General features: G+C 42.4%; 1 protein-coding gene across 2 annotated transcripts in view; it reads right to left on the bottom strand.

Annotated features, from left to right (window-relative positions):
* The window catches only part of DNTT (DNA nucleotidylexotransferase), a 228,977-nt gene that overhangs the window by 127,447 nt on the left and 76,846 nt on the right, over positions 1-24,684 (bottom strand). For both annotated transcript variants that reach the window (XM_026710513.2, XM_087932475.1), the window contains 2 exons: positions 24,499-24,622; positions 20,593-20,725 (listed from right to left, as the gene is read on the bottom strand). In XM_026710513.2, the coding sequence (XP_026566298.1) occupies positions 20,593-20,725; positions 24,499-24,622 (257 nt within the window). The remainder of the gene's footprint in view (positions 1-20,592; positions 20,726-24,498; positions 24,623-24,684) is intronic.

Here is a 24,684-nt window from a genome sequence, read left to right as displayed (position 1 = left end):
AAAACCTTCTATGCACCAATTCCACCCACACTTTCTACAATTTTGTAAACAACAAACTAAAAGACTCAAGGTCCATCACACCCCTGAAAGGACCTAATGGTAAAGACTGCATGTGAATATGTGCCTATTTCTTTAAAAAGCTACCCACTGCCATAGTAGAACCTCTAAGCATAATCTTTGAAAAATCTTTCAGGATCAGTTTCTTGCCATAACTATGGTCACAAGCCACGATCATCCCCATCTTCAAAAAGGGAGACCCCAGCCTAGTTGAAAATTACAGACCAATCTCTTTATGCTGCGTCACCTGTAAAATCATGGAATCAATTATTAACCAATCCATCATCCTCCACTTAGAAACAAACAACCTACTCTTTAATAAACAATTTGGTTTTAGGAAAAAACTATCATGTAATCTGCAACTCTTACACTGAAAAAACATATGGACTACACAACTCAATCAGGGCAAAGCAATAGACGCAATCTACATAGACTTCTGTAAAGCCTTTGATTCAATGGTACTTGACAAACTACTCCTAAAACTAAAATATTACGGTATCTCTGGACACCTGCATTACTAGATAGAAGCATTCCTGTCAAACAAACTACAAATGGTCAAAATTGGGAGCGTCCTATCAAATTCTGTACCTGCCAACAGTGGTGTCCCCCAAGGCAGTGTTCTAGGACCAACTCTTTTCATACTCTACATAAATGACCTCTGTGATCATATCAAGAACAACTGCGTTCTCTTCACTGATGATGTAAAGCTATTCAACACCACAGACAATACTGCTACCATTCAAAAAGACCTTGACTATGTATCAGAATGGTCAAACAAATGGCAACTTCAAAAATCAACAAATAAATGTTCTGTCCTACATATTGGCAAAAAAAATCAGAAAATAAAATACAGGCTGAATAGTCAAGACCTTGTTGATGATCCAAACTCTGTCAAGGATCTTGGAGTACTTACCTCAAATGACCTAACTGCTAGAGCCCACTGTAACTACATAGCCAAAAAGGTGTTAAGAGTTGTTAACCTAATAACTAGAGCATACAAAACATTTGCTAGACCAATACTTGAATACAGCTCAACAGTCTGGAACCCACATTACATATCTGATATTAACACAGTTGAGAAAGTCCAGAAATATTTCACAAGAAGAGTTCTCCACTCCTCTACTCATTGCAGAATACCTTATGCCACCAGACTCGAAATTCTAGATCTAGAAACCTAGAACTATGCCGCCTTCAGTCCGATCTAAGTATAGTTATAAAATCATACATTGCAATGTACTACCTGTTAATGAATACTTCAGCTTCAACCATAACAATACAAGAGCAGACAATAGATACAAACTCAAGGTTAACCGCATCAAACTTGATTGCAGGAAATACGACTTCAGCAACAGAGTGGTCAATGTCTGGAATACTCTACCTAACTCTGTGGTTTCTTCCCCAAACCCCAAAAACTTTAACCTTAGGCTGTCTACTATTGACATCACCCCTTTCCTAAGAGGTCTGTAGGGTGCGTGCATAAGCGCACCAACGTGCCTACCGTCCCTGTCCTATTGTTTCTTTTATATATTTTTTTTATTTTTCTTATATGTATCCATAATTTCATAACTATGTTTTTACTTATACCTATTATCTTGTAAGCAATTGACAAATAAAAATAAATAAAAAATAAAATAAAAAAGATCATGTGAAGTATTTACAAAGCCTTTGTTAAGACCACAGTTGGAATACTGTGTCCAGTTTTGGTCACCATAATATAAAAAAACAGATGTTGAGACTCTGTAAAGAGTGCAGAGAAGAGCAATAAGGATGATTGGGAGGATTAGAGGCTAAAATATATGGGGAACTGTTGCAGGAACTGGTTATGTCTAATTAAATGAAAAGGGCTAGGGATGATGACATGATAGCAGTGTTCCTGACATGTTCCTGACATGATAGACATGTTCCAATATTTGAAGGCTTTCACAAAGAAGAGGAAGCCAATCTATTCTCCAAAGCACCTGAAGGCAAGACAAGAAACAAATGGATGGAAACTAATCAAGAAGAGAAGCCCCCTAGAACTACGGAGAAATTTCTTAACAGTGGGAACAATCAACCAGTGGAATGGTTTGCCTTCAGAAGTTATGGGTGTTGCATCATTGGAGGCTTTTAAGAAGAGACTGAACAGCCATTTGTTGGGTCTCCTGATCAAGCAAAGAGGTTTTTTTTAATTTATTTATTTTGTCAAGCATGCATTTGATAATATATATAAGTATAAACATGATTATTAATACATAAAATAGATACGAATAAAAGGAAACATTAAGACAGGGACAGTAGGCATGTTGGTGCACTTATGCATGCCCTTTACAGACCTCTTAGGAATGGGGTGAGGTCAACAGTAGACAACATGAGGTTAAAGTTTTGGGGGTTTTAGGAAGAAATCACAGAGTCAAGTAGTGAGTTCCAGGCATTGACCACTCTGGTGCTGAAGACGTATTTGCTGCAATCGAGTTTTGTGCAGTTTACCCTGAGTTTGTATCTATTGTGTGCTCTCGTGTGTTGCTGAAGTTGAAGCTGAAGTAGTCACTGACAGGTAGGACATCGTAATGGATAACTTTATGTTGGACTAGATGACTTCCAAGGTCCCTTCCAGGTCTGTTATTCTATCTATGTTCTTTTCAAAAGCAGCTGAAGCCAGGCAGGAATGCTTCCCACCCCACTTCCCCAAGGCTCAGCCCAGCTCATGGTGTTTTTTTTGCCTCAAAGGGTTGTAAAAGTTTACAGCCCTAGAAACCTGAGAGATTGGCTCATGCCTGCATTCATTTACTCAGAGGTATCCATGCTGGCATTCCAGCTGCCAGGCTAATTGAGCCACACCCTGGCATTTTCAAGGACATGCTGAAATCCAGAGGCAGCCTCACCCCATCCAGACACTTAGTGTATACAAAAGCAAATGCCAAGACAGAGTATATGAGTGCAAGGAACCAAAACAACTCCATGAATAGGCCAAAGTACTTTCATCATAGTTGATCACCAATTGACAAGAGTCTCACCAGACTAACTGCATTCTCTTGGGAACAGGCAGATATAAAGGCTTCAGTAGTCTAGGCTCCACTGCTTCCTCCTAAGAAGTGACCCAAGCTAGACCACCTCTTTACTTTCCCTTCTGTTTTAACCAATTATTTCAATCAGAATAGAGCTGGAAGGAACCTTGGAGTCTTCTAGTCCAACCCCGTGCTCAAGCAGGAGACCTAAACCACTTCAGACAAGTGACTGTCCAAGTCTCTTCTTTAAAACCTCCAATGATGAAGCATTGATGAAGAATGAGGTCCAGTGCAGTGGCCTAGCAGTGGAGCTCTCACCTCACAATCAGGAGGCTGTGAGTTCAATCCTAGGTAGAGGATAATATTTTAAATAGACTCTCTTGCTCAAGCAGGGGATTGGACAAGATCAGTGATTGCCAACTGGTGTGGGCCACGAGAAAATTTTGGTGGACCTCAGAGAAATCTTACCCCCAGAGCACCCCCCCCAAAGCAATTAATCCAGGCTGCACAGAAACACAAGGCTGCCGCCCACATGGCCTGCAGGTACCCTCCCCACCCACTTACTCCTTACCCAGCAAACTTGTCAGCTAAAATTGCTATTTTTCCTTCTTCCAACCATCAGCTGTTCTGCTGTGCCAGGAGATTTAGATTAGCTAGGAAGCAGGAAATGGTTGGATTTCTTGCTTTCTAGATAGTCTTTAGATCTTTGGCTCTGCTTTTAAGCATAGCCGAACCTCCCTTAGGACTGAAGGTTCTATTATTCAGTGCAGACTCACGGGAAGCAAATTTGAGAGACTGAACTAGCCAATGGCAGATAGATAGATCACTGAATGATTCTGTGAGCAACTCAATCTGCCTGCCTGATTTGCATGATTTTGGGTAAAAGTTGCTCTTTTTGTTATAAAAAATTCAATATTTATATAAATATTTATAATATTTACATACAAGCCTTGCCCAGCCAGTCACATGGCCACCAAGCTACACCCACAAGTTTGGCCATACCACAGAACCAGTTAGTGGTCCCTGGGGTTTAAAATTACGAGTTTGGTGCTCCCTGAAGTCCAAAAGGTTGGAGACCCCTGGACTAGATGACCTCCAAGGTACCTTACAACTCTGTTATTCTATGTCCACCTACAACTTCTGAAATCAAGCTCTTCCACTGGTTAATGGTCCTCACTGTTAAGAAGTTTCTCCTTAGTTCCAGGTTGCTTCTCTCCTTGATTAGTTTCCATTCATTGTTTCCTATCCTGCCTATAGGTGCTTTGGAGAATAGTTTGATCCCCCTCCCCTTTGTGTCAACCTGTCAATTACTGGAATACTGCTATCATGTCAGCCCTAGTCCTTCTTTTCTCTAGACTAGCCAAATCGAAATCCTGCAATCATTCTTCATATATTTTAGTTTCCAGTTTAGTTTCATCACAATGGCAAGCTACAGTAAGCAGCAAATCCTGGACTGCAAGCTACAGTAAGGAGCAAATCCTGATGGGATACATGCCTGGAACTCAGCTTGGAAGCTCAACTGGAATGCTCAAAAACAACACGGCTTCAGGGCAGAGTTTGTAGCAAGTAGAAGAGGAGCAACCACAGTGAAACAGCATCTCATCCCACTTAGTTCAAGAACATTTGGGAAAAGGAAAAGGCTGTATGCCACTTTATGGACTTTGAGACTTTGTTTGAACTGGGTATTACAAGATTGAGTACAATGGACTGAGTACTGTTAGGGGTGGAGGGTTATTTTATTATTTTTATTCTTTCTACATTGTGTTTTTATTTTCTGTAAGCCACCTAGAGTCGCTGTGAGTAGGCGGCTGTATAAATTTTCCAAAATAAATAAATATTAAAGACATATTTATGTGACATCACCTGGGGAATCCCAGAGCTGACTCAAAGCAATAGCTTGGAATTGGCGACAGTGTGTATTGCAATGAAGCCAGTGGTGGGATTCAAAAAAATGTACTACCGGTTCTGTGGGCGTGGCTTGGTGGGCATGGCAGGGGAAGGATACTGTAAAATCCCCAGTCAGAGGTGGTATTTGCCGATTCTCTGAACTACTTAAAATTTCCACTACTGGTTCTCCAGAACTGGTCAGAACCTGCTGAATACTGCCTCTGAATGAAGCGTAGTTTTCTAGACTATGTTGTGTCCAGACTTTGGAAAGCAAAAACTCTCTTGCAGGATGAATGAAAACTTGTCAGATGTGCTAAACCAGGCAGAATCATGTTATATTTTACAATCAACCAAACTGCTCGTTATTCAAAACAATGCTACAAATATCCCCCAAATGGGACACTTTTAAGAGATTAGCCATCTCTTTGAGCCTCTGGCTACGTATCCCAATTTCTCAAGTGGATTTAATGTCTGCAGATGGGCTGCCAAGCCCCAAGGATCTCTACAGAATACTACTTTCATTCAGTACTACAATCCTTCCTTCCATGCTAATAAACATGAGAAATGATGGCTTCTTTGCAAATTTCTCTCACCCAGATTTTCAAAGATCTAACAAGCCTCTGCTGCTGCTGCTGCTGCCCTTGGATTCTGGGCTTATTGCCAAGACTTAAACTGGCGGAAAAACACAGATAAGAACCAGCTTGCTAATCTACCCAAGGACCTTGAGAAGACCAAAACAGAATCTTTGCTTAGAACATCTTTATCATGGGCCCATGCAAGAACATAAGAGAACATCTCAAAGAAATAACACATCCAATGTACACAGACAAGCATTTGTTTCTTTGGTTTATATCCTGTGCTTTTTTTGTAGAGGACCTTAAGATGGGATATAAAGGGCGGGCTTCCTATTTTCCTACACAGTAACCACCATGGTGAGGGAGGCTGAGGTGAGAGAGAAAATGAATCACCTGTCGAGTGTCTATGACTGAAATGGATTAGAACAGGGGTATCAAACTCAAGGCCAATCTCACCAGTTGGCCGCCATCAAATTGTAGATCAATGCCCGGCAGGCCTGGGGCTGAGATGCTGTGGCCAATCCTTCACTGATTCCAGGACAGCCCCACGGGCCAGATCTAACCACTTCACAGGCTGGATCTGGCCTGTGGGCCTTGAGTTTGACAGCCCAAATTGTTGATTACAGATGAACAAGAGATAAGTTTATTCCAAAGTTACAGAGCTACAGAGACAGAAATTCCTTTGAAGCCAACCAAGGAACATTTTAAAAGGACCAGATACAGATAGTCTTTGACTTACAACAATTTTCATTAATGACTGTTTGAAGTCACAACGGCACTGAAAAACGTGACTTATGACCATTTTTCATACTTGTGATTATTGCAGTACCCCATGGTCATGCGATCAAAATTCAGACACTTGCAACTGACTCACATTTATGACAGTTGCAATCCCAATGTCATGTGATCACCTTTGGAGACCTTCTGGCAAGCAAAGTCAATGGGGAAGCCAGATTCACTTAACAACTGTGTTACTAACTCAAAGTCAGTTTCTGGCAATTTCTGGTAGTTACAAAAAGAGATGACCTAGTGTGGAAAGGGACAAAACTCTATGTCCCAGAATCCCTACACACTCTAGTCCTTCAGAGGAGCCACAACGCCAAACCAGCAGGCCATTTCAAGTTCTTAAAGACTTTACACTTAACTCGGAGACAATTCTGGTGGCCTAGCATAAAGAAAGATGTGGACAGTTATGTGAAGAGTTGCACCATCTATACCACAATGAAAAAAATGACCGGGAAAATCCCCCGGACTGCTACAGATGGTAGTGGAGCCAATGAGGCCATGAGAGGAGATCTCAATGGATTTCATAGTGGAGTTGCCGAAAAGTGGAGGAAACATGGTGATCTGGACATTCAACAACTACAGTGATTTGTTTAACAACTGTAGCAAGACAGGTCATAAAACGGGGCAAAACGCACTTAACAAATGTCTCACTTAGCAACAGAAATGTTGGGCTCATTTGTTGTCCTAAGTCGAGGAGTACATTCATTGCTCAACCAGATGTGGAGAACTACTGCCTGACCCTCCGTGGACTTTCCTGAATGAAAACTAAGCTCATTCTTAATATTCTGTCCTGCTCGATCCATTCTAATAGTGTTTCCTAGAGATGGCTTATGCACAGCTTGTTAATAATTCTAAGTGGACTGGTTGGTCTGTAATTGGCTAGATCAAAGCGTTTCCGTTTTTTATAGATCAAAACTACAATGACTAGACTCTGATCCCAGGGGATATTACACAGTCTGATCAGTACAAATAAAAAGATTAGCCAACATTACTCTTCATCATTCTACATTTACTTTTCTTAATTCTGGTGGTCAAAGATCACCCGCTGGAGCTTTTCCAAGCTGAAATTGGGCTATGAGTTTGGTATCCCCTTTGCAAGAACTGGAGTAACAGACTTTTCTGTTATTCATAAAGCTCATTTTCCAATTAATTTGATTGTTTTATTCTGTAACCATGTACTTCCTAGGGCTATACAGTGAATGGGTTGTTATAATGTGTTGGTGAAGGGTCTTGTTCATCCCACTGAGGCTCTGAGCTCTACTGCCCGGAATGAAAGTCATCTATTATGAGCCACATAACAACTTTAATCCAGGGGTGGGATTCTACCAGTTCGCACCTATTTGCTAGAACCGGTTGTTAACATTCTAAGCAGTTCGGAGAACCGGTTGTTAGAAGAAATTACTGGCCTAATCCTGTAAGGAAGGCAGGAAGGAAACATTCTGGTCTTGCTTACAGAAACTGCCTCTCCGTTAACCTTTATTACATTCTTGGCAGGACTAGACTTCCTGTCTCAGGAACGTCTCTGGAGTATTTTTCCCCTCCTTCGGTGGTACTTTGCTTGTGTGGAGTGATCATTCAAAGTTACAATGGCACTGAAAAAAGTGACTTATGACCATTTTTCACACTTACAACTATTGCAGCATCCCCACAGTCATGAGAGGCCGGGCAAGGAGATGCGCACCTCGATGTGAGTAAGATTGAGTTGGCCACACTCAGCCAATAACATGACCACCAAGCCATGTCCACCCAGTCACATGACCACCAAGCCATGCCCAACACCTAAGCCACGCCCACAGAACCAGTTGCTAAAAATTTTGAATCCCACCCCTGCTTTTATCGTATATAAGAGAGCAGTGCATACTTGAATCCAATGAATCTTATGATGAAACTAATACAGTGGAATGCACTGACTCAGAACTTTTAGATGAATAGAGGTATATGGAATAAGCATTAGAGATATATAAGACAAAAAAACCTCTATGGTCTGAATAACTTCAGTTATTTAATTTATCATAAATATCCTTTAGGTTCAAGTTTCCTGAGATATTTATATAGATATTGAAAGTCTTCTAAATAAATAAATAATAGTATGTGAGCTGCACAAATTGTAGTTTTCCATATTTCCGTTCTCCCAGCTCCTAGATTTCTTTCTTTCTTTCTTTCTTTTTTTGTAATCAGCAGTCTCAATGAGCAAGGAGTGAGGGGAAATTAACTTCATATACAAGTATTGCCATAGTAATGATCTATAGCCTCACTCTACCATTGCTATGGTGATAGAAAGCCTTCATTAATGATGTATTGCCATAGTGATGATTGGATAACACTAAACTGCTTATATGGAAAGCCTCCTTGAAATCCAATGTTAATAAGCATGCGTTTGTTGCTTCATTTTGTTCTTTAGGGCATCTTCCTTTTTTTGTTTTATTTGTACTTCTATAACTGTCTGGCTTGGTACAGCAACCAAACAGGGCAGGTACAGACTTCAACAGATAGGTAGGACAGAAAGCAGAAAGTAGAGAGCAGAAAAAACAATTACAAGGACCCACATGTTGCATGGATCAAAAAGAGAGCTGAAAAATATATCTTCAGACCCCTCACAACCTGGACATAAACTGTTTCAACTCCTCCCATCAGGACACTGCTACAGGGCACTGCATTCCAAAACAACTAGACACAGAGTTGGTTTTTTTCCCTTGTGCTGCCATTCTGCTGAACACCTAATTCTCACAGTCCTATCTACCCATGTAGCATGGCTGAAGTTACTATTACCCTTTTCATCGTTTCTACTATCTTCTTTTATTGGTATCGTTATTATGATTATCCTTCAGCACTGATGAAGCTTCTCGGATGAGAAATGAAATGTCTTCTCCTTCCTCAAGGAAAAAACAGTCCAGTTGCCTTTTGAAAAAGCACCTTTGAGACATATTTATTAGCTAATGTGATATGCGTAGGCATACGCACAAATTTACCTGTCAACTAATCATTTTTTTTTTTACTCTGAGAGATGCAGCTGGAGACTTATGATTTGAATGGGGGTGGTTTGTCAGAGCCTTGACAGCACCATTTATAGGAAATTATTGGGGGAGGAAAGGAGATCATATTTTGGGAAGGCAAGTGAGTAAGAGACTTGTAAGATCACCCTTCTGACTATGTGATCCCTGACTGGATTGGATAATCTTTCTGGGGGGAAACAGGAAAACAAAAACAGAAGGCGGGTGAGAAAGCTACTAAAACAACAGTTAGCAAAAGGCATGCTACTGAACATGTCTGAGATAAAAGGAGAATATATATCTCAAATTACTAGTCTGTCAAAATATGAAACCGAAAAAATATTAAATGCAGTTCTGGTTGGTAAAAACGCAGGTTTTGCTATACTCTTTTAATAATACATAATGGTGAAGTCCCTACTATAATTGGCTTCGTAAAATACTTTTGTTTCTGTTTTGATGTAAGGAGCTAGCTATCATAGTGCATTGTTATATAATATGCAACACTAAATCCAGATACAGTATGCACATAATTTCTTGAAACATATTCTGATTTCCTTTGTATGGTGTTCAGTCAAGAGCCTTGCTAAGAACACCATAAATTCATTCCCATTGACACTGGATGGAAGAAGAGATACTGTTAGTTGTTTGTTTTTTTTAATCATCGTTTTCTTGCTCTGCAATTTTTTAAAAAAATCAATCAGATCGAAGTGTGGTTGCTTAAAGGTGTTTTTGTCATATCCTAACCCGGTGCAGCAGATATAAACAAGCGAAAAATTTCAGGGCACAAATTAATAAAATAATATTTAGAATTCAGTTGAGTTATCATTATCCCATAATGCATAAATGGCATAAGAAGCACAATTTCCACAAAGCTTGATCTTTATTCAGAGCAAAACAAAACAAAAAAATCAGAATATTCTTCCAGGAAATTAGTTTAATGTTGGTGAAATCCTGTAGTCCTTTAACATCAGAGAAAGATATCTGTTTTCAGAAAATGGAATCCAAAGTTTTGCCCTAGCAAAAGCTTCAGGAAATAAATGGATAATCCAGGACATTTCAGGTGAAATTCTCAGATAAATATAGTGCATATTGCTAATTTAGACTGACTATCAACATTTTAGATCAGCATTTTTCAAACTTTGCAACCTTAAGATGTGCAGAATTTGGCTTTCAGAATTCCCTATGCTGACTGAGGACTTCTGAGAGCTGTCCACACATCTTAAAGTTGCCAAGTTTGAAAACTTGGTTTCCTCCATGCACAGGGTTCTTCCTTGAGTGCTATTCACTATAACTCAATCGGAGGGGAGCATTCAAAGAAGGGCATCCTATATGATTTTGGGATAAAGTAAGAAGTTATGGAAAGATGCCATTCCTTCATAAGTTCTGAACTTCTTCATAAGTTTATACCAGCACCCTGAACTGTAGATGAATCTAATTTAGTTTTGAATCTACTACTTTATTTTGTTTCTCCAGTATAGCATGAATCGGGAACAAAATCTAAATCAGTCATGCAATAATCTGTCCTGCAAGACATCACTCCAATATGAGGGGGTACCAGCTGTGCTAAGACTGTTGCCTTCAAACTCTCTCCTGTCTCTAGGACTCTGCAGTGAGATGTGAGAATAACCTTGGGAGACAGGAAGAAGAGCCACAGACTAGATAATAGTCTGATAAGAGAAACCTGAGTCTAAAGGAGGAACCCTCCCTAGTCTAGAACAGGGTCGCCAACCTTTTGGACCTCAGGGACCACCAAACTCATAATTTTAGATCCCAGGGACCACTAACCGGTTCTGTGGGTGTGGCCTAATTTGTGGGTGTGGCTTGGTCATGTGACTGGCTGGGCATGGCTTGTATGTAAATATTTTAAATATTTATATAAATATTGAATTTTTTATTAAAAAGAGCAACTTTTACCCAAAATCAGGCAAAGCAGGAAGGCAGATTCATTCAGAAAACTATCTATCTGCCATTGGCTAGTAATTTGTCACATAAATTTTGCTTGCAAGCAAACTCATAAAATTAACTCCCAACACACCATGTATGTAAATATTGGGTGTTTTTTTATAAAAAAGCAATTTTTACCCAAAATCAGGCAAAGCAGGCAGATTGAGTTGCTCACAGAATCATTCAGTGTCTATCTATCTGCCATTGGCTAGCTCAGTCTCTCACATTTGCTTGCTGTGAGTCTGCACTGAATAATAGAACCTTCAGTCCTAAGGGAGGTTCGGCTACGCTTAAAAGCAGAGCCGAAGATCTAAAGACTAGCTAGAAAGCAAGAAATCTAACCATTTCCTGCTTCCTAGCTAATCTAAATCTCCTGGCACAGCAGAACAGATGATGGTTGGAAAAAGGAAAAATAGCAATTTTAGCGGGCAAGTTTGCCAGGTAAGGATTGAGTGGGCGGGAGCATTCCTGCGGGCCATGTGGGCTGAGCAGCCTTGTGTTTCTGCATGGCCTGGATTAATTGCTTTGGGAGATTTCTCTGTGGCCCACCAAAATTTTCTTGCGGCCCACCAGTTGGCGATTGCTGGTCTAGAAAACAAAGGCAAGTGAGGGGGAAAGGGCTTCCAGACTTGCAAGATTGATGTCAGCCCTAAGGTAGGGTTATTGTAAGGTTACTGTTATGTCCTGAGGACTCAAGGAGTTCTCACTCAGGTCCACTCACTTTGTGTGGGCGTTATTCCCCCATTCCCATTGGTCGGTTCTCCCCAGCAGCCAGCTATAAAAGCAGGCTGCGGGGTCCAACTGGCTGCTGATTGCTGCGAGCCAGTTCCAGGCTTGGCAAGCACGGTCAGCCCTTTATTTGTAAAATAAAGTACTGTTGCACTCATGCTCTGGTTCAGCCTCTCATTGCTCAAACTTAACACTGGCGACGAGGATGGGATGGCTACCAGAAGCACCTTGCAACCGCTGAGTCACTAGCCACCGATCTACAGCCCAGAGAGAGCGATCGGCTGGCGACAAGGGAAACGCTGATCCGCAGCCAGAGAGAGCGGTCAGCTAGCGAAACGAGCGATCAAAAAGAGGAAACGCAGATCCGCAGCCAGAGAAAGCGGTCTGAGTCAAATAGTTAGAAGCGTCTGTAGCCGCTTGTTAGCCTCGCTACGGGGAAAGTGAAGCGCTGCGAGCCGCAGCCGCTCTGCATTTGGCGCGAAATTCAAACGGGTGTCATTTGAATTTCGAGCCAGTAGGAATCACAGCACAGCGCTGTAGAGAGTCACTAACGCCCACTTTTTTTTGGCGCGAATCAAGACACCTCCAACGGCTAGCAGCCAATGTGGTAACCCAGAGAGAGAGAAAGAGAGGGTAGCAAAAAAACCTCTCCAGAGCTGATATCACTAGTAACTCACGAGCGTTCGTAGTCCCAGAGAGATTTCTCCCGCAGGTAGCCCAGCTGTTCCAGCACCATGAGTTCCAATCCAGTATTCCCGGCGTTTAAACCAGACGAAGAGAAGTGGGAATCGTATAAGAACCGTTTCAATCATTACATCGATGCGGTCGGCCTGTCGGATGCGGGAGAGCATCGGAAAAATCCTATTTCCTAATCTACTGCGGAGCCACCGTTACGATACCGCTGCAGCACTCGTGGCGCCGAGAGAATTAAAAACGTTCCGTGGTCCGAGTTGCTTGAGATCCTCACAAACCACTACGCTCCCATGCCTTCACAAATCGCCAGGAGGTTCACGTTCCGAATGAGGAAGCAATCAAGTAAGGAGACCATCAACCAATATATGGCCGCCCTCAGAACAGCAGCCCTGCACTGCGGGTTTGGAACATACCTGGAGGACATGCTCCTCGATCAATTGGTTTGTGGGGTCAAGGATCTCAACCTACAGAGGCGACTGCTAGCTAAAAAGACCTCAACCTCGCGCAAGCGGTAGAGGAGGCCCTAGCAGCCGAGCTAGCAACGAACTCAGCCACCGAAATTCAGGGCCCAAGCGCCAAGCTAGCAGCGTTCCCAGTCCATTCCGAAGAGGTGGAAGCGGAGGAAGGCCACAACGATGAGAACGATGTCCATCGCCTCACCAATGACAAACGGTCGCAGGTAGGGGCCAAACAAGAATACACCGGTCCACCCAAGCACATCACCCTGTGCCTAGCCTGTGGGGATCACATCAAAGGGCCACCTGCAAGTTTAAAGGAGCCGTTTGCAACAACTGCCATAAGAGGGGCACATTGCGAGAGTCTGCCAAGCCCCCAAAGCGCTGCACAAAGACCCCGTCCTCGCACTCGGGACCACAGAGGCAAGTATTAAACTGTCGCACGCACCGCCTTGCCAGGCGACTTGCCACTCTGTTAGTAAAATTTCTCTCTCCGTTTCCCTAGAAGGTAAACCGTGCCACATGGAGGTTGACACAGGGTCAGCGCTCTCAATAATCTCGTGGAACACCCTCAAGAGACTCCACCCCAGCCTATCTACTACCCGGCTTCAGAGATGCCAGTTCGGTCTGAAGGACTACCAGGGAAGGCCATTCCGTGATCGGCAGAGGCAAGTTCTTTGTCAGTTTTAGAGCTTTTAAAGGCCACCTACCTCTAGTGGTAGTTAACGGCAATCTACCCACCTTATTGGGGCTCGATTGGTTTCCCACCTCGGCCTAGGGTTAACAGGAGTCCATGCTGTCTCAACCTCAGACACTGACTCCTTATTCGCTGACTACGCAGATGTGTTCAGCGAGGAGCTGGGGTGTTATAATGGAACCCCCATCTGCGTTCACCGTTGACCCCCAGGCAGTCCCAATCAGATTAAAACCACGTAGAGTTCCATTTGCTATTCGACCAAAACTAGACGCTGAATTGGATAAACTACTAAAACAAGGGGTCGTTGAGCCAACAGATTTCGCCAAGTGGGAGACGCCCATTGTCACACCCCTCAAAAAGATGGTAGCCTGAGAATTTGCTCGGACTACAAGACAACAATCAATAAATATTTACAAGTTAGCGCCTACCCTGTGCCCGTCATTCAGCACTTATTGCACACATTCGAACCGGGCAGTATTTTTGCTAAATTGGACATGTCTCAAGCATATCAACAGTTCCCTGTTGATAACCAAACAGCGGAACTTCAGACCATCGTCACTCACAGGGGTGCCTTCCGATGCAAGCGTCTCCAATTTGGCGTAAGTGTTGCCCGGGTATTTTTCAATCCCTCATGGAGCGGATTTTACAGGGCCTCCTGGTGTAGTACCCTACTTCGACGACATCTTGGTCTCGGCCAGGGACAGACCCCAACTCTTCCAGAGAGTGCGAGCAGTGTTAGAGAGGTTCAGACAGCATGGCCTCAAGTTAAAAAAAAGAAAAATGCGCCATTGCCACTAGACAGGTGGACTTTCTGGGTTATAAAATTGACGCCTCTGGCATTCACCCCTGGAGTCCAAGGTCAGGGCGATCCACGAAGCTCCCACACCGACCTCCAAAACGGAGCTACAAGCTTTCTTGGGACTCCTAAACTTTTATGCATCCTTTTTGCCCCATAAAGCCTCAGTAGCCGAACCCCTACACAGATTACTAGACAAAAAGTCACCATGGCACTGGGGGCACAAAGAAGACCAGGCGTTTAACGCCGTCAAATCACTACTTACGTCAGAGGCAGTGCTCATCCAATTCAACCCCAACCTTCCTTTAGTACTGGCAGCAGACGCATCCCCTTTTGGAATTGGGGCAGTCCTTAGTCACCGACTCGCCAATGGCGCCGAGGCCCCCATCGCCTTTTTCTCCAGGACGCTCTCGGCCATGGAGCGAAATTACAGCCAAATAGACAAGGAAGCCCTAGCAGCTGTTGCAGCCGTGAAAAAGTTTCACGAATTCCTTTTTGGCCACTTCTTCGAACTGGTCACCGACCATAAGCCCCTCCTGGGCCTACTGGCCGGCGACAAACAGACACCTCAAGTCCTCTCCCCTCGGATGACAAGGTGGACACTTTTCCTAGCGGCCTACTCATACAAACTTATCCACCGCCCGGGCAAAACTCTATCCCACGCTGACGCACTCAGTCGCTGCCCCTTACCCGCTCCGGCTGAAGACCCAGCTCCTGTCAATGCCATTTTTGAAATCACCCAGTTGGACCTGCCCATCACCGCCCTTGACATCGCCGCCAAAACCAAGGCAGACCAAACGCTCGCCCAGGTGCTCGACTGGGTGAGGAGGGGGTGGCCGGGAGGCAATGTTGATAACAAATTCGCACCCTTTAAGACTCGCATGCAGGAGCTGTCCAGTTTGCAGGGTTGTCTACTGTGGGGCACTCGAGTGGTCATCCCGACCTCGCTGCGTACCCGAGTCCTGGAAGCATTGCACGAGGGACACCCCGGCATTGTGAGCACGCAGCTACGTGTGGTGGCCGGGTCTAGACGAGGACATTGTCAATTGGGTAAGTTCCTGCAGCATTTGCCAGGAATCCCATCCTGCTCCCCCATCGCCACCCCTACCAGATGGGAGCGCCAGCGCCCCTTGGTCTAGAATCCATATCGATCTGGCCGGCCCCGTGCATGGAAAGATGTTCCTAGTGGTCATGGACGCTTATTCCAAGTGGATAGACGTGGCGCAGCTATCCACGACCACCACACTAGCAATCACCAACGTGTTAACGCGCCTGTTCGTTACCCATGGACTACCCGACTCCTTGGTCTCCGATAATGGCCCACAGTTCGCATCAGTAGAATTCAGCCGTTTTGCAGCCAACCTAGGCATTCGCCACATTTTCACAGCCCCATTTCACCCTGCGAGTAATGGGTTGGCTGAAAGGCCGTCAGGACCACCAAAGAGGCCCTCGCTAGGTTTGGCAGAGATGACTGGCACCACAAACTCTCACGGTTCCTGATGAGCCAGCACTCAACCCCTGTGCAGTCACCAATAAGTCCCCAGCGGAACTTCTGATGGGCCGGCGCCTGAGGACTGTATTAGATAGACTGCACCCACAATACTGCCCTGACTCTCCCCTCGCTTCCACTTCGGGGTTAGACATTTTATGTTACAGGAGCCGATATTCGCAAGGAATTTCGCTGGGGACCCACTTTGGATTCCGGGCGAGGTCATTGCCGTCACCGGGCCGAGATCATATAGAGTCAGGCTGGAGGATGGTCGCGTCTGGAGGAGACACATAGACCAACTCAGAAGGCGCCTCAGCAACCTCGCAAACAAGAATCCAGAGTCTCCAGTCGAAGGGAACCGTCCCATCCGCCACCCAGCCACACCGCACCCAGTGACCAGTCTGCGCCAGCGGTCATTCCGGTCAGCCCAAACTCGGACAACAGCGCCCAGAGAGTTGATCAACCGGATCCAACCCACGAGAGTTTGACTCCAGAAACCAACCCGGTGGTTTCCGAGGATGCCAGTCCAGAGAGAGTGTTGGCGACACTATGCCAGCTCAACCGTCACAGACTGATACCGAACAGTCAGACAATGTTCCCGAGTTGCGCCGCTCCGGCGCCAACACAACCCCCGTCTACCTCAAGGACTATGCGTGTTCGCATCTGGGGGAAGGGTGTTATGTCCTGAGGACTCAAGGAGTTCTCACTCAGGTCCACTCACTTTGTGTGGGCGTTATTCCCCCATTCCCATTGGTCGGTTCTCCCCAGCAGCCAGCTATAAAAGCAGGCTGCGGGGTCCAACTGGCTGCTGATTGCTGCGAGCCAGTTCCAGGCTTGGCAAGCACGGTCAGCCCTTTATTTGTAAAATAAAGTACTGTTGCACTCATGCTCTGGTTCAGCCTCTCATTGCTCAAACTTAACAGTTACAGTAACAGATTCTTGCAAGTTTTGCAACTGCCTCCCCTGCCTTTATTTTCCATGGAGCTGGTGAGAATCACTTCTGAGATGCTTTCTCTAGCCCCATCCCTCCTTTGGATTAATATTTTATTTCATTTTATAATAAAAAAGTTGGGTTTGATTCTTTCCATTAAAATTCTGTTAATATAGTTAAATTTTGCTTACATCATTTACATAACATTACACCCTCTCTATATGTACTGTATGATATAAAGTCCTAATTGTTAGAATTATTGTAAATGCACATCACGCTAAGCTTGTACAGTAATAAACATCAGTGTAAATCACTTGTTAGATATATACATGTCTAGCTCCATTCCTAGCCAAAATTACCTTCTGTGCAAAAATACTAGTATTGTGCATGTATGCGCAGATGCACGAGTGCATGTGCACATACATGTGTGTGCAAGACACAACTCTTTAAAACTGATACTTCCACTTACAGGCTATACGAGCCATGGTGGCGCAGTGGTTACATCATTACAAGCTACTTCTACCAACTGCCAAACTACTGGTTTGAGTCTCACCAGGCTCAAGGTTGACTCAGCCTTCCATCATTCCGAGGTGGGTAAAATGAGGACCCAGATGTGGGGAGCCATATACCGACTCTGTAAACCACTTACAGAGGGCTGTAAAGCACTGTGAAATGGTATATAAGTCTATTGCTTTTCCTATTGCTATGCCTGTAAAGAAAACCACACTTTTAATCATGAATTTCCTGCCTAACTGATGTTACTCATAAATGAATAAAGAAACAGTTAATGAAATAACTTATACCTAATGGAGGTGGAAGAGAATTCATATACCAGTATTGACTAACCATTTTCGGCTCCTGTGCCAAAAATTGTGTGTGTGCTTGTGCACGGGTGCCAGCACCCAGAAGGCATTGTGCATGCTCTCCCCCACACCCCTTGCACGAAAGCTTCTGCAGCCTTTGCAGGCCGAAAAATGAGCCTGTTTCATCACTTCTGATATTACTGGAAATACAGGAAGTGATGAAACGAACCTATTTTTTGGCCTACAAAGGCTTTCCTCATGCCTTTGGAAGGCCAAAAAAGGCCTCAAACAGGCCAAAAATCAGTGCAGTGAGGTAAGTTTGCCTATGGCTCACGTGCTGGCACAAATGACTCTGCGTGCCACCTATGGCACACGTGCCATAGGTTCGCCATCATGGTCATGTACAGTCAACCTTCTTATGCAATCAATTCAATATGGATTGTATCAATACATATACGGATTAAATAAGCTGAAAACCAAGGCAAATGGGTAGGGGGAAAGCTAAATATAACAGAGTTCCTGTCTAAATTAGTCCATATTTGCCGATAGATTATCTATATCTTTTATTTCCTCAAAAGCCTACAGAGCTTTCCAGAGATCCTGTCTCTGTGGCTCTGATTTGTCCATTTGTTCTTTACCTCCAGTAGTTTCCCCTAAAGAAGTGAGCCTATCCAAATTTGGGCCATCAATGTTGGTTCAAAAAGAATCTCCATTACAATGTGACTGTAATGTTTTATCAAAAGGATAACAGTTTAGGCAAATTCATTTTTATAATTGTCTTTTTTGTTTACATCCTTCACATTTCTAGTTTTACCTTTCTAACCTTCCTCTCACAGCATAGATAAAGTTCTTCCAAGTACCTTCCTAACAAATATAATATTACAGTTTTTGCAAGAATGAAGTATTGTGTACAATATCAGGAGGGAGAAACGATTCTGGTTGTAGGTTCATTATGTTGCTATTATTTCTGCAATATTATGCTAACTATAATAATATTGCTACAATATTAAATTTCAATATCAAATAAAGATCCACTCTTATGCCCCTCTATCATTATCTGTGGATTCGTTACTGATAGCTGATATTTTTCAGACTTTTTTATTTAGGAATACCAATGAGATCAGAACACATGTCATTTTTATACATAAGTAATTCAAATATATAGGAACAGTGCTGATTATTTATTTAAACATAGAAGCCTCCAGATTTCTCACTTTCAACTATTTTCATGTAAGGTTTGTAGCCTATGATCTGTTTGCTGTGAGGAATTCATGTTTGCCAAAAGAAGCAAGAAGTGTTGTGTATAAGAGTGTGCTTCTTCCTGTTTTGCTAAATGGATATGGCATGACAAGAGAAAAAATAACCACCAAAATACCTTTACTTAAGGTGTAAAGGAAACATGGGAAAACAAAAAGAGATAGGGTCAAGAATAAGTGGTTTCTGAATAGACGTGGATTGAATACAAAAATGTGTGATGCTACAACAGAAGTATGTGGGGGCAGCATTATCATACAGATTGATTGGTTGAAGATAGAACTGCAAAATAAATATATGGAAGGAAAGAGTGAATGGTTTAAGAAGAAGAAAGTGAGTTGGTGAGATCTTGAAAAAAAAACTGAGGCGAGAACTTTTAAGAACTAAAGACAATGTATGAATTAACACAAATATGTGTATGAATGTATGAAGTAACACAAATATGTGTAGAAAAAAAGTGGAAAAAACAAAATGCAAAGTAATGGAGTAAACCAGTGGTAGGATTCAAAAAAATTTACTACCAGTTCTGTGGACGTGGCTTGGTGTGCATGGCAAGGGAAGGATACTGAAAAATCTCCAGTCAGAGGTGATATTTGCCATTTCTCCAAACTACTCAAAATTTCCGCTACCAATTCTCTAGAACTGGTCAGAACCTGCTGAATACCACCTCTAGAGTAAATTATTTTTCACTATTTTTTTCTTATTTTGTGCTTTTAATTTCTTAATATTTCATATAAAAGAGCCGTGGTGGAACAATGGTTAGAATGCAATATTGCAGGCTAATTCTGACGACTGCCGGCAGTTCAATCCCAATCTCAAAGTTGACTCTGCCTTCCATCCTTCCAAGGTCAGTAAAAGGAGGACCCAAATTGTTGATTCTGTAAACCACTTAGGAAGCATTGTATAATTGCTATTGCTATTACTACTCCTTTTCAATAGTTTGCATAACACACTTTACTTTGAAAGGAAATATCCTGATATACTTATCCTGATATGTACTTGTGTGACATGGAGACAGCAGGCCTCTTATTTTTCAGTCAGAAGGGGTAAATAACTGTGTCTCACAGATGTCATTTAAATTACATCTTTGAGCATCCCTCAACATTAGCAATGCTGGTCGAAGTTACTGAAAGTTAAAGTTCATCCCCACCATGATTCTACAATAGTGTTTCTCAACCTTGGCAACTTTAAGACATGAAGTTCACCTACCTTAGACCAAGATTAGAGCCAACCCAGTCACAGAGAAAGGTAGTAGATCTATAAGGATTTTCTCTCCATGCTTTGGGGACAATAAATGCTCCATATTCTTGTCTACAAGTTGGTTATTTATAAAGCATTATCAACTTTCATTCTACTCTCTCCTGAAATTATTTAGGATTTTTTTTAATGCAAAACATTTGTATAACATATTTTATTTTAAAAATCCAACCTGATTCAACATAACATTGGCATGGTTTGCAAAAATATTGACCCAGCCCCTTCCATAGATAACATTCCCAGAAAACCTGTATTTTATACTTACCTTCGGAAGCCACCAGTTAATGTCACAACAGCATTGGGTAAAATTTTCCACACTGTATCTTGAACGATCCGAGTTGTTGCATCTGCTTCAGCTTTAGATACAGAGCTAATAAGGTCATCATAGTAGAAGAAACCTGAAAAATGATTCTTATGTTATACATCTCGTATTGTTGTAGAATTCAAAGTACTGATTTAATAGCAGAGGGTCTGGTTATTTGTAGCACTGCCTCTCCCCAAGGATCACTCCCAGTTCCATGAGCTCTGATAGGATAGGCATACTCTAAATCCCTTCCCCTAAATGTTACCATCTAGTGAAGGGGTGTCAAATTCACATCATCATGGCAGCATTACATATCATATCGGGACTTTTTTCCCTTTTGCTAAACCGGACGTGGGTGTGGTCAGCACATGATGCATCTGGTCCATGAACTGGGAGTTTGACAGCCCTAATCTAGTGGGACCTAGACAATGTGCCTCTTCTGGTGGGCCTTACATTTTGGAATACCTCCCTAGGATCCAAAAGGTTCCCACCCTCCTCGCTTTCCGAAAAGTCTTGAATACCTGGCTTGTTCCACAAACATGTGGGTAGTATAAGGGCGTGGTCTACTAAAGTTGTTTGTGAAGATGTGGAAATGTGTGGAAGTACCAGGAGCTTCCATGTTGGCTTTTCTGCTTTTTATTATTTTGTTGTTATTTATAAGTAACCTAAGATTATGTTGCTTAAGATAGGCAGATATATGCATCTTTTAAACACCTTATAAAGAAAATTTATTAAATAAATGATGAAGTTATCCAGGACAGTGCTTCTCAACCTGAGCAAATTGAAGATGTGTGGACTTCAATTCTTATAATTCTGGCCAGGGAATTCTGGGAACTGACATCCACAAATCTTCAAGTTAAGCCAGTTGAGAAACTAATCTAATGGATAGAATATGTGCATTAAAAACTAGTAGACCTAAGTTGAAACTAACCCTAGCAGAAACATGGGTTGCTTGCCGTTGCCATGTAGCTAAATATTATCTATTTCACAGGGAAGAAGTTATGATTAAAAGAAGTGTAAGAATACATTAATGCCAGGTCTCTGCAGAAAAAGTAGAAACAGAAGAGACCCTGGGAAAATCCCCCCAAAAGCAGGAAAATTCCCCACCCTTTTTCCTACCGATCGATCATTCTTTATTTGGGATCACAGGATACTGTTTCCAGATCTGTTCTCAGTGGGAGAGAGAGAGAGAGAGAGAGAGAGAGAGAGACTTTTGGCTTCATGCAAGGAAAGTAGCAGAAGCAGCAGAAGTCTTTCTTTCTTTCCCCCAAACTCCGCCAGGAATGAGTCTTTGTGAGACTTGTCATGCTGGCACAGCCTCTTGGAGCAGGTTGCCTTGTAGGGTCCCAAAGACTCATTTCTTGCAGAGTTTTGGGGGAGAGAAAGAAAGACTTTTGCTACTTTCTTTGCATGCAGCCAAAAGCAGAAGCAGCAGAGACTCTGGGAAAATCCCCCAAAAGTCTGCAGGAAAAATCCCCACCCCGTTTTCCTACTGATCGATCATTCTTTATTTGGGATCCCAGGATACCGATTCTCTCTCTCTCTCTCTCTCTCTCTCTCTCTCTCTCTCTCTCTCTCTCTCTTCCTGAGAATGGACCTGAAAAGCAGGTTAGGGAAGGAATGTGGCTGCCTTGGAGGGGTGGGGGGTGAGGGACCTCTGTGTGTTAGAGAGAGGGAGGGAGGGAGGGGGAGAGAGAGAGGGAGAGGGAGAGAGAGAGAGAATATCACTGCCCTTCAAGGTTAGATCAGATCTCTGTCCACCACCACCCCACCCCACCCCAGCAGCAGTGGAGGAGCTTCAGTGCTTGGCTGAAGCCAAGTGAGGCATGTCACTCGGTCTTTTTGGCCATGAAAGAAGCGGCCCAAGGATCAGGCAAGATATATGGGGAAAAAAGTAGGACACCCCTTGAAAAGACAGCTTAGCCGCTTTTTCAGGGGTCAAAGGAAAATAATGCCTTATTTTCTAAGAAACACGGTAGAAGGTAAGTAAGACCAATGGTGGGGGAGGGAAATCCGCCCCAGGGTGGCTTGCTGAAGTTATAATCTGGGATGACCAAAGGGACAGTCCTGTGACTACTTTAGGTCTGGAATATGGGACTGACTTTCCCACCAACATCAGTCAAAATTCATATTACTGGTCTGCAGGATTTAAAATTATGAGTTTGGTGGTCCCTGAGGTCCAAAAGGTTGGTGACCCCTGTTCTATTTAGAACAAGGATATCAAACCTTGGCAACTTTAAGACCTGTGGACTTCAACTTCCAGAATCTCCCAGCCAACCATGCTGGCTGGAAAATTCTGGGAGTTGAAATCCACAAGTCTTAAAGTTGCTGAAGTTGGATACCTCTACTTTAGATCAAGAAAAGGTACAAGGAAAATAAATGTCTTGATAGATCCATGAATGATTGATTGATGACTAGTCAACAAAGAATGCCATCTTCTAATTGGGTAGCATTAGTTAAAAAGTTCTCCCCCATTTCTAAGTCATATTTTAAGATTGCAAGAAAGCCATATAGTCCTGTTCTATAACAGGACTTGTAAGCATTAGTTCAGCCAGTTTCTTAATACTTCAGCTGAGGGACTTTGGTTCTAAAAAGGGCAGAAGAAAAGAAGTGATTCCCATGAGGAGAAATTTTTGTTTAAACTGATAGATTTGATTCTTGTCTTAATCTTTGTTCTTATCAGGCTGTCAAAGGTTTCTCTGAATGGGGAAAAAAGTAAAAAAAAGGAAGGAAAAATGTAAACACAGACATCATTGTTTTATATATAAACGATTAGGCATAATATAGGCCACTCTCTGCTCATTTAGTTTTCAGTGTACAGGAGTAGAGGTGGAAATAATGTAGTCTTAAATATTCCTTCTCTGTTATCTTGTGCTGCATGTGTACATTTTTGTAAGGTACCTCATAATTATTGGGGTTAGATCCTATATAAATATGCTAAGAAATTAAAATATTCTCATTGAGATTTAGAATGAGATTAAAAATAAGTGTGGATGAGTCATCCCAAAGGTGATTTTTCAAGAGGCAACTGGACTTTCTTTGTTTTTTTTTCCTTGAAGATGGTTTGTTTCTTATCCAAGAAGCTTCTAAAGTTCATCAGGAGGAAGAAAAACAAAGAAAGTCCCGTTCCTCTTGAAAAATCATCCAAGAGGTGAAAGTCTGAGAATCTACATAGATAAGTGTAGATGAGACATCCAAGGATCCTGCATTGGAATTCTGATGAAATTCCTGACTGGAATCTCATTACATAGTAGAAGTCCTGTAGCTTGTACATGACTCCTACAAAAAAAAATACAAAGATAAAAGACCTATAAAAGTGCTGTAAGGCAGGGAAATTAAAACCCAGAAAATCCTGGCCATCCAGATATATCCATGTTACATACATTCAAGAGCTTGGAATCCTTCTAAAGAAAAATATATTTTACAACCCAAACAATATTTATTTTGATAAAGCATGAACCATCTTACTAACAACCAAAGAGGTGACTCTCCAAAACTACATTTACTACTTTGTGTTATTTGCCTTGTAATGTTACATGGAAAAAACTTCAAACAAATATGTAACTTTATCGTATGAACGGTCATAACTATGAAGGAGATAGGCAGTTTAGAAAAATGAAAAATAAATAAACCATCTAAAATGTATCTAATTGAATGTTCTTCTGATATTACATGGGGTTATTGGGACTACAGCTCCCAGATTTCCTGGTCATTCTGATGAGGAATCCTGGGAATTTCAATCACAAAATATCTGGGGGAAACTGCATTAACCAAACATGGCATATTTGCACACCTATCTGGTGATTTACCAGTTTAACTAATGCTGTTTTCAAGGCTGAACATACAATACAGGTGGATAATTTTTACCTGCTTTTTGCATTCTTGTCAATGTTAGGTTCTTGTTACATTTGACTTCTTCCAGAGTTCGTAGTCCCATTCTGTACCATTTCTCAGATGTCCTCAGTCCAACTCCAAAAACAGAAGTAAAGAGCTATGTAGAGTAGAAATACATTCAGGTTAATAGTCTGTGGAGTGACAGGCCATATCTTTGAT

Source organism: Pseudonaja textilis, chromosome 4 (genome assembly GCF_049901715.1).
Source record: "Pseudonaja textilis isolate UNSWEBS1 chromosome 4, rPseTex1.2, whole genome shotgun sequence".
NCBI lineage: Eukaryota > Metazoa > Chordata > Lepidosauria > Squamata > Elapidae > Pseudonaja > Pseudonaja textilis.
This window is presented reverse-complemented; position numbering and strand designations above follow the sequence as displayed.